General features: G+C 40.9%; 1 protein-coding gene across 1 annotated transcript; it reads right to left on the bottom strand.

The window, feature by feature from the left end:
* Nucleotides 1-1,655: 1,655 nt before the first annotated feature.
* On the bottom strand, nucleotides 1,656-10,723 carry TACSTD2 (tumor associated calcium signal transducer 2). Its single transcript, XM_063343576.1, has one exon. It carries the CDS (start codon nucleotides 7,273-7,275, stop codon nucleotides 6,346-6,348), a length of 930 nt encoding a protein of 309 aa, XP_063199646.1. The 5' UTR covers nucleotides 7,276-10,723; the 3' UTR covers nucleotides 1,656-6,345.
* Between the last annotated feature and the right edge of the window lie 87 nt (nucleotides 10,724-10,810).

Raw genomic sequence — 10,810 nt, 5'->3', positions numbered from 1 at the left:
CACGGCACTGAATTTCATTGCTGAAAAACTGATCTGTAGAGTGAGTTCAGATCATGAAGCATTTTCACAGCTGTCTTTTTTTTTTTTTTTTCCCCAAAGATGAAATGCATATGAAACACCTGTGAACTCTCTACGTGGTAGGATGGAGCTCACAGAGTCATTTATCATTGCCTGTCCCCAAATCTTTGCTTCAAGTTGCAGTGGAGGAAACCACTTAATATCAAAACCCCTTGACTGAGTAAATACAAGTTTATCAAAGCTTTAGCTGTCCACATATACTGTACAGATACACTATGCTGTAGTCCTTAGCACAATTAAGCAATTAACTCTTTAACAGGTAGAATTTTCCCGTGTAGCCGTGTCCATTAGTATTTGTGTATCTCAGTATAAGTAGTTGTACTGAACTGGATGAGATTTTGTACATGTATGAAATTATTTATGCAAGCAAATGTCCAATCCAATAAAAGTAATGAAAAACAGTTTAAATAGAAAATATTTTTCTGTATATCCAGGTGGAAACAATTTGATATTAAAGTCTCCTGCTACCAATTTTGATCATCACAATTAAAAAGCTGACAGTTAAAATGTACAGTCTTCAGCTTCAAATGAAAATCTCCTTATAAAATATTTGGCTTTTATATAAATCCAAGCAAAAACTAAGTATTAATTGAGAGTACAGCCCTTTACAAAACATCTGTGAAGAGGTTGTAAGGAAGGAGTGGTCTTGTCTTTGCTCGCTATTTTACAATATTTTAATGAAAGACTTTCAGTAAAAGACTCAGAAGATCCCTCGCTACTGGGGAATTGATTTTGATGTCCCAGATGTCCAGTTTGTTAGTGCGTTTATTCAGCACTGGCATTCCTGGGAATCACTTAGTGCTGCCAGTCCTACATGGACTTGCACTAGTGATGTGTACCTTGCTGGCCCAGGACACTCCTCAGCCTAGGGTTAAGTGCATTAGCTATTTTTCTGTTTTTCTTCTTCTCGGGGGTAAGAGGAATATAGACGAGATACTGGGACTTAAGGAACCACATGTACAAATATTCAGATTAAATACACTTGAGGAGCTTCTCATTTTGAGGGCCCTAAGGTGAAGTAATGAAAATGAACTCCAGCATTAGGTATTGCTTTCGGCTTGCCACATCTGACAACCATTGCGCTGTAGAGGGCAACTTGAATGCTAAGTTGCAAAACTGGCAGAAATTCTGAAACTCTATCACTAAATTATTTTGTTATTTTTATTATTTTTATTATTAATTTTATTTTTTATTCTTCTAGCTTCTAATTCTAGCACATACTTTGTAAACTTTTAAAGAAGCCAACCTGCTTAAAAACATCAGTGAAAATAGTAAATATCACAGAATTTTTCTACTAGCGCTCTAAAATGCAAAATTTACTTGGAGAGACTGAAAAAAGGAAGCATTAATTAACTTTCTATATTCAAGAGATTTTGCTTAAGTCCTTCAGCAGAATTGAGATAATTATAAAGCTGTTTTATTTCCAACAACAGAAAAGAGCACAGGAAGATAGGAAGAAAAAAAGGAGAACTCCACAGACCTGTGCTAAAAATGAGTGTGTCTGCACTGCAGAGTGCCATGGCTACAGCATAGCTACATCCAGTTCCTTTCTTAGTAAGTTGCACTTTGCTTTCCTGGGTGCAACCAGACTAGCAAAAATGCTGAGATTTCTCATTTCAAGCCTTTTAAGGACAGATGTTTATTTGGGAAAAAAAAAAAAAGCCGCAAAAGGTTGGGTGCATATGCCACCAGTACTGTTGGACCCACATGTGAAAATCTCAGTGGAAAATTAGAAATTTATTCTCATTCAGTCTTTCATTTAGATAATACAAAGTCTCCCTAATTGTTTCTGTGGCGCTTGATTTGTGCTGGAGTAGGACTGTAAGAGTGTTACTCCTCGGAGAATAGGGATCGTCATGAAAACGAGATGTGAATCTTGTCAGGCTGTCTGGCGTATATGAAATTTTAACTAGATAAATCCTGGTACAAGGAATTTTGTTAGAACTGCTGAATAATAATTGTAAAAGTTCTGTAAGTTGATTTTTCCTGCTTTAATAGTAACTGTAATGACTTAAGATTAATTTTAGCATTTAAAAAAAAGAGGTAATTGCAGTACTTAAAACCCTGAGGCAAATCAGTGGAAATGCTTTGGAAAGGATAATTATACCTGCACGAGGAAGACTATCTGCTTAATAGCATTAACTGGTCCAATTAAGGAGAAGTGGATGAAGGGCCAATTTGTTACTTCTTTAACTATTCAATGAAAAAATGGTTTTGATACGCAAGCAATAAATTGGTTTGTTTTTTCTAAGGTGATTCCCCAAATTTTAAATATTTTAAGGACTGTTGAGGGGATCTTGTCTCTAGTTGCCATTAAGTGCTTAACATCACAGACATGCTGGTGTTTTACCATCTAAACAAGAAGAGAGGGGTTGGGTGTTTTTATGTGGCAGGCATTTTGTTCCACATCGTTAACCTAATCTGGTCATAATCCCAGTCTAAACATCCATAAAGAGATTATTCTTAATCGGGGGAAGGTGGGACCAGGAGGGGATTCTTTTTTGTTCCAAAACAGCAGCAGGTTTGTGTTATTTTGCCACTGATAAGGGCTAGAGCAGGCTGCAGGCTGGCTGAATGCAATGTAGGATCTGCTGCCACATAGCTTTCCCTGGGGCTTGCCTGCTCTAACATAAATAGTCACGTGTGTGTCCTTAAGTATAGGTGTGGGAATGGACGTGTGTGTACGCACACCAGTCATTTGCAAACTAATGCAGGGATTTTATGTCAATGCGTTCAAGAATACATACTTGCATATATAAGCAGGCATGGATTTTACCAGGGGGAATAGAGGGAACAGAGTTTAAGAGGGTTTTAATCCTTCCATGAGTCCTTATCTTTCATTTCCTTGCTGTAGTGCTGGCATTGCTTCTGGCACTTGCCTCAGATCTTGAGCGGTTAAAAAAGTTTTAATTAAAAGTTAAAAGCAAAGGCCCAAACCCACTTTGTGCAGTTGCACGAAGGTGGCAGCACTGTCCTCTTCAGAGCCTTAGCACAGAGACAGAATTTTTGTTCTCTACCAGTGGTTATTTTGAGCTTTCTAAGGCAGCCCTTCAGCAGTTGGAATTGCAGAACGTAATTTAGACAGCAGACAGCTCTACTGTGGTTAAAGCAAGCATAGCCACTGTTACCTCATACAGGTGGGTGACAGCAGAAAGGCATCTTTCATATCAGCTACGGGTTTATTTCTGTATCTACCCACAGATAGATGCATAAATACATATGCTTTTATACATACAGAGTATTAAAACAGTATTCTAAAATAAAACATTCCCCTGAATGCGTTTATGCCGGAGCAGACCCCACAGAAACTGACAGAAGACTGATGTTAATCACGCTGTTCAGGGCACTACTTAAAAGCTGTTGGCCAACGCCGTCTACAACAGAAAACCACCATCACTGTCACCATGCTGGCTGTACCCACAGAGCCTACTGCAAAGAGTATGAAGCCTAATTAAAGACAATGAACAAACACACCATTAAAACAGGATGATGTAATCAGGAAAGGGATAACTAGAAATTTCTAAATTAGAATGAATAATAAAAGAGAACTTTAAATTTTCAAAATTTAAAGCTGACAAGGAACTCATTTTCTCCTTTTCAGTGAGAACAGCACTGGACAGAAAGTCAAACCAGCTGAACGTCACGAACTGTTACAGTAAAATACTTGATTTACCACATGCAAAAAAGATATTAATATATAGCCCAAGAGATGGTACGACTGGAGCAGCAGGAGAGGAATGAGTATGTAGCAGGAGCAACGGGTATGTTTGGTTTATTAAAGTCCAGATTCTACAGTAGCTTTACAAAGCTTTATTCAAGTAGAATGCTCTAATCCAAAAGAGAGGGTCTCTGAGCTCTGCACAGCCATTAATCTTCTCATTCTTTTGATTAATTGCAGACACATACATTATCACATACTTTATCACTCCTATTAAACAACCTATTAAACAACCCTAGTGCATTTCCAGTCCCCTAGCAGTACGCACTCTACTGGTGCTTCATGACCAGCAAGGAAATAACTGGCCACAACACAGGATTTTCATAGAGCAGTCCTTTAATGATTAACAAAAATATGAATGGCACCACAACAGCCTCTCTTCTCAATCTCCGCTTCTAAAAAGAAAGGCAAGAGCCAAAGAAATGCTGAAACTCTTACCTGTTTTTTTTCAACAGTTAGTCACTTTTGCCTCTCCTAATCAAAATACGCCTACATGTTTAATACAAAATCTCATCATTCACCTTGAATTTTTTTTTTATTTCTTGTGACAGAAATAAGAAAAATGCAGCGATTTTAAAAGAATGTTGAAAACCACAGTAGATCCCTAGAAAAGATAGCACAGCTCATGATCTTCCCTGATGGAAGGAAAGCACCAACCTCTCAAGCACATAGCTTTTATCAGCTCTGCATAAGTTACGGAAGTGGTTAAGGACTGTACTTACTTGGAAAATTTTCATTCTGATGCTACATTTCTTCATCACTGAGGGCTGCTCAGCTCTAGATTTTTAATTTAATCCATTTTATAAAAGCTTAATTGCAAAATTGCGTGGAGTGAGGCTGAGTTCTCTATTTTCCTATGACTTGGGAAAATTCAACCTCGATATTAAATTCTCACTTCATCTTCTATCAGTACTAATGTATATACTTGACTGATACACAACCAGCTTGGGCACGTTGCCATAAGGCACACAATAAATTATAGACCCCGCTCCAAAAGTTGTTGAGTTCATTAATACTGCTGATGCAATTGCATAAAAATCTAATTTTGGGGAAACGTGATGTATCCGCCCCATCCTATGTAGCCAAAGCCCAAGTGTTTCCAGCAGGTAAGTGAACAAGAATGAGATTAAATGGAGATGGTGGATGTTGAGCTAAAAAAATATTAAACAAACACTCCCACCCCTACGAACAGCAGATCTCTTCGATATGAACAAAGGCAGAAACAGAATCAAAGCATCTTCACTTTTTTTCCTGGTTTCCGATTCATTGAGTAGAATCAGAGATGCATATTTAATAGTTTGCCCTAGAAGTAGCTCATTACTGACTGTTATTAGAATTACAAACTAGTAATGTTGAAACTAATTAGCAAAATAAAAGAGCTGATCCTGGTGCAGTGCCTCTGTGTTGCGGTCTCATTTTGAATGTAAGCAGATTAGACGGATGGGACTTCACGACATCCGTACACCGTACAGAGAATGTAACTGCCAATATTTCTATATTTAACAACTAGAATTATTTTCTTTAAAATGTCCTTCACGGTGGATATGACCTCCCAAACAAGGAAAGCAGCAGATGAGTAGGTAGCGAAGAAGTCCAGTTCTAGTGTCTTGGCCAGATTCCACCTTTAGTAATTACACTTTGCTCTTAAATTCCCCCCGCAGCTCTACTAGAATAAAGCTCTTTTTCAGCTTGTCCTGAAGCATTGTGTAGTACTCCTGTGAAGCTGTACAATACTGAAAAATATCTCCTCCCATTAAAATTGCAAGGGGAATTTAGGTAGACAGAAAGCTGTTCCCAGAGTTTGAATTTGGGCAGAACCCCAAGGTGAACTCACTCTTGCAGCGGGATCAAGGGATCTTTGCTGACGGGGAGTGTCAGACCCTTGTTAAAGAGCACAAGTGGGAATAGCTCACGGTGCTGCCTGAATACAAACTCGGAAACTTGGGATCCCACACCTGGAAGAGACCGCAGCGATGTTTCCTAACAAATGACTCTGTATAAAAGCCTCTGGTGCCGTTGAGTATCTTATCACAACCTTATTTGGTTATTTAGTAATATTTCCAAAATTGTTTGTCGATTAAGGAGTTCCAGCAGCTTAAAACAAACCAACCAACCAACCCACCCACATTTAAAAAGTCTTTACCAACAGAAAAGCAGCTGTATAACCCAATTACACCAAGAACCACTCAAAGATTATTTAAGCAAGCTGAACGAGGCCTGCAGTACAAGCGAAAGCATTCTACGTTATGCTAAATAGACAGCTGTAACAGTTTTCCTAGCCTCTAATTTGGGAGTCATTTAAAATATTTAGGTAACTGACACCCAGATTAGTTTATACACAAAAGCCATTCTTACTAAACTAGAATAATTTAGAACAATCACTGTATAAATTCCTCTAAAAAGGAAAAAAACCTCTCCAAATCCATCCACACACACTGAGGCCGTTTGCTGTTTGTATCTTGTGCCTTTTGTTTTTTGGTTGGTTTTTTTTCCCTTCTTGTTGCCTTTCTTTTTTCAGATGCCTTTTTTTTTTTTTTTTTTCTTCCAGATCAGGGCAGCTGTAAGCTTGGTGCTCTTATTTCACCCATTTCTTTCATCTCAATTTTCTCATATTTTCTTGTCCGCAGCCGCCTCAGAATAACCAGCACAGCGATGCCAAAGCCAGCAGCCATTGTCACCACTGTCACCACAGCACTCGCGCCAGCAGCCAGCTGTTTCATGCAAAACTGCGGGGGCTTTTCATCAACATAGTAAATCCTTATTTTTTCAATATCCAGAGCATCTCCATTGACAGTTAACGTTCTGTTAGAACGAAATACGGAGTCATCTTTTATATCTTTTTCAAAGTAATAGGCCACATCAGCTATATCTACGTCACACCTTGATTTCTCAGAGCCCTGCTGGTTCAGCTGGATTCGGATAAGCGGGAAATTGTACTTCACGGCTGTGATGAACTTGGGGTGCAGTTTGTATCGGCTCTCAAACAGATGTCTCAGGGCGTCTTCTATGTTGGTAACATTGAAGGCACGGGACCTTTTTTTGTGCTTCATTTCAATGTAGATCCAGCTTGTTCTAACCAGTTCACCGCAACTCAGGCTTTTGTCACCCTTTTCAGTTCTTCTGACTCCGGCAGTGTTCACACACCAGCAAGTAGCTGCTTGATTGCACTGCCTGGCTTTGAAGACACCACTGTCCTCGCAGTCTGGATTGTAAATGCCATCAATATCTAACAGCACACGGGGCTGGCCCCAGAAGCGCTTCTCCTTCAGGGGAGTCATTTCTGCCTTCATCAGCAAGCATTTTGAAGTCAGCGTTGAACAGTCTACCCTGTGATTTGAACCTACCAGCACGCAGGTGCAGTTCCCAGATCCGTCCTGGGCACACACTGTCCACTTGTTGGTCGCACAGGTACAGTTGTTCTGCGCTGATGAAGCTGCCGCCAGAATCAAACCCAGCAAAACCCCCAAGAGAGGCTCCATATTGCAGGTGAAAAGCGTGGATGAAGTCCTGGGTGACAGCAGGCAATAGCTGAAGCTTTAATCCATTCATGGAGTTTACTCGTTTGTACATGCTGGTGTGCTGCTCCCTTTATCAAGATTCAAATCAGACCCACCAAACAGGTTCTCCTTCAAAAACAACTGGCATCTTGTACCCAAATTCTAGAGAAGTCAACAGATTGCACTTTCAGCTCTTACCTGGCAGGGAGCGGCACTGGTGCCTGCCTCCAGCTGCCTGCCATCCCTCTTCCTTGATGAGGAACCAACAGGGAAAAGACAAAAGCCAACCTGAAACATAGATCCTACCCTGGGCTTCCCTTCTGGACTAAAGCACAAGCAGCTTGTCCTTTTCCTTCTTCAGGCTTTGTATGGACTATGCAAATACACGTTTGTGTATGCTGCAACAGAACCCTGGAGCAGCTGCCAACTCCGGAGGAACGGCTGTTCATCAGTTTGATGGCTGCTCTCCTACTGACAGGGCACAGGAGCGCAGTCTCGCCTTCCAGCACGGAAAGCTTCTCTCGCTCCTTTCCTCTGGCCTGTGCTCATCCCAAGGCAATACTAGGAATGACGATTTTCATGCTTGCATTACCTTTACAGAGTTGTTAGCTGTTTCTGAAGAGATTTTTCAATCTGAACTTTGAGTAATGCCTTTCGCAGTACACTCCAGTAGCTCCCAAGCGTCCTAATGATCTACAAAGCATGAGTTACCGCTTCCATGTGTTGGGGCAGCTGCTGAAAGATATTTTCCAGTTTGCATTAAGCAAGTCCCATTCATCTGATTTGTCAAACACTGTCAGACACTTTATAAATCATTATTTTGGGACCAGTAACGACCACAGAACAGTGTATACATCAGCTCCTTCTACCTGTGCTGCTGCTTTCCTGAGGGCCTGCCCCGCTTCAAATCAACGCAAGCTGGGCTCCTGGGAGCCATGGCTTGCGTCAGCGTGAACAGTGGGAACTTATCCTGGCTGCCAGAGAGTATTTGTAACACAGTATCGGTTTAAAATTAAACGCTCCCCAACGTAAATACCCTCTGCCACCAGAGAAGGGCACAATCTGGAGCTGAACTTTGCAGCTGGACCTATTTCTAAATAAGCCACAGAAACATACGCCTCTTGAAGGAGCAACGGTGAGGCAAGTTCTTCAAATAATTCTTGGCTCCTTTATAGTGCGTTATCACACCTCTCCGTTTCCCCTAACAGTAGTTACCTTTCTCAGAAAAGAATTGAGATCTGGAGTTAAAATTATTATTAAAACTGCTAGGTATTTCAAGTTGTCATATTGATGATTCTTTGATAATAGTTTGGTAACTCTTTTCCCATTTTTAATTTCTAAAAATTAATTACCTATATTACCTATAGTAATCTGCTTTTTTAAAAAAATTTTACATCCTTCCTTCAACGTCAAAATCCACTGAACTGTCACCTACATACCCATCTCTTGTCTTTATTTTGTTTCACATCAAGAACTTCAGAGAGGGTACGTTCTGTTTTTCTTCTCTCTGGAGGAGAGAGCCTCAACTGCCGTAACCTTACAGCCCACAACTGCCTTCAGTGAAGCGACGGCAACGTCTATACAGCCGAGGGCTGCGCTGCCCTCCTGCCCAGAAAGCCCCGTATGGACGGGCAGTTAACGGGCCTTTTTGGTAATTAGTACTTTTCTTGTATGATGTTTACAGACATTCATGTTTGGTCGCAGCCTTGTATTATCATTTGACAGTTTCCCCTTTTTACAGACACTTACAGGGAAGTACAGAAAAATTGACTGGTTTGTCAAAAGTAAGATGTGGAAGAAAAAACATGGGTAACTAAACGAGATGGTCTCTTTTCCCTGCTGGCGGAAGATTCTCATTGCTGTTACCTGAATTAAAATCTGTGTTGTCTCTTCCCTCCGAGGTGGCCAGAAGCATGACGATGGTTTTAGAATATACCCGTCACCAAGCAAAAAGCGTAGAACAAGAGAACAAGAAAAAGCTCAGGCACAAGAAGGGCAAAGGAAGAATAATTTTAAGTTTCCCTGACAGAGCTGCATAAATTGCCAAAGAAAGTGCACTTTTCCATTGACTTTTTTTGCACTGGTGGCATTCCCCCTCTGTAAATAAGGACAGAACAGACGTATTTTAAAGACAAAATTCCAAATACCTATATACATATATATATATTTATATATATATATAAAAATATCTCTGTGACACTAAAAAAATAAAAAGTATTATTTCCTTTAATCCATGCTAAGATGTAATGGCACTACAAGAGTTAATTATTTAGAACAGCAGGCTGTAAAAGGAATAATCCTGTAGGAAATGTGGAGAGCATTATTTCTTTAGTGATCTCTGCTTCCATGGAAACAATTTCTCAGCACAATTCTAAATCTCATAAAAATAGGGCACTAGGTCTATGTAAAACAGCAAGACATTTCCAATTAAACAACCAGAATGCTTTTATCTAGGCCATTAAATACTTTGTTCAGTATCAAATATGACTACAGTGTTCACTGGGATGTTAACATCCAGCTTCTTCCCAAGCGCCGGCTCCGTGGGGGCGGGTGAAGTCACCCTGCACGCACCCTGATGTCCCTTATCTCCTCGCTGAGGCTGGCAGCGGCGGCACAGCACCGTTCCTTCCCCTTGCTGAGGCCGGGGTGCGCTCTACACCTCCACGCCACTTGTTTGCCACCTCCACGCATCCCTTTCCCTGACACAGCGCTGTCCTCACTGCTCAGTAACGCCCAGCAGACCAAATTCTCACAGCAGGAAAGGGTTCGCCTGGCTCCTGCTGCTGGCAGAAACAGAGGTAGAACCACCACGTTTGAATCAAATTTGTTTGAAAGGTAATCTGATGATCACCTTCAGAATTCACTGGAGTCGCCCACAAAACCAAACCCATTACGTTACTGTAGCGATCCTACAGCCAGGACTCTGAAAACCGTGGGAAATACAGATCTGCCATCCTGGCATCCCTGCCACAAAGTACTACGGGATAATTTTCTGAAGGAGACTAAAGCAGAGGGTTCGTAAGAACAAACGAAAGAAACAAAACTATACCAAGGTACACGGCTGCTGCCCGCAACGTGTAATCACTACCCAGAAGTTTACAGGCACTGGTAAGAACAGTTTTCATCTTACTTCAAACCTTTTTGTATCAGCTGTGACAAAGCCCCCTCTGGTGGCGTCACACTGAGTTGAATCACCGGGTTATTGTTCCAGACTTGGAGGAAATACCAGATCTGAGCTCAAGAGACAAAAAGCTGTTACAAACGTGGAACACACCCTTCCAGGTCCTGCAGGTGCGGCCTTTATTAGCAGACCCTTGCGTGGCAGCAGGAGGGAATGTCAAAGCAGCAACAGAAAGGAAAAAAAGTATTTCATATCAAGTGGCAACAGCCTTAACTTGTTTTGTTTGGCTGGTTTGGGATTTGGTTTTGTTTGTTTTGGGGTTTGTTTGTTATTGGAAAGTTACTTATTTAAAACAATAAAATAAGATATAGGCATTTCCCTCCCCTGGAACACAAG

This window comes from Chroicocephalus ridibundus, chromosome 8, assembly GCF_963924245.1.
Source record: "Chroicocephalus ridibundus chromosome 8, bChrRid1.1, whole genome shotgun sequence".
Classification (NCBI taxonomy): domain Eukaryota; kingdom Metazoa; phylum Chordata; class Aves; order Charadriiformes; family Laridae; genus Chroicocephalus; species Chroicocephalus ridibundus.
Note: the sequence above shows the minus strand (reverse complement) of the source record. Positions and strands in the feature narration are given on the sequence as shown.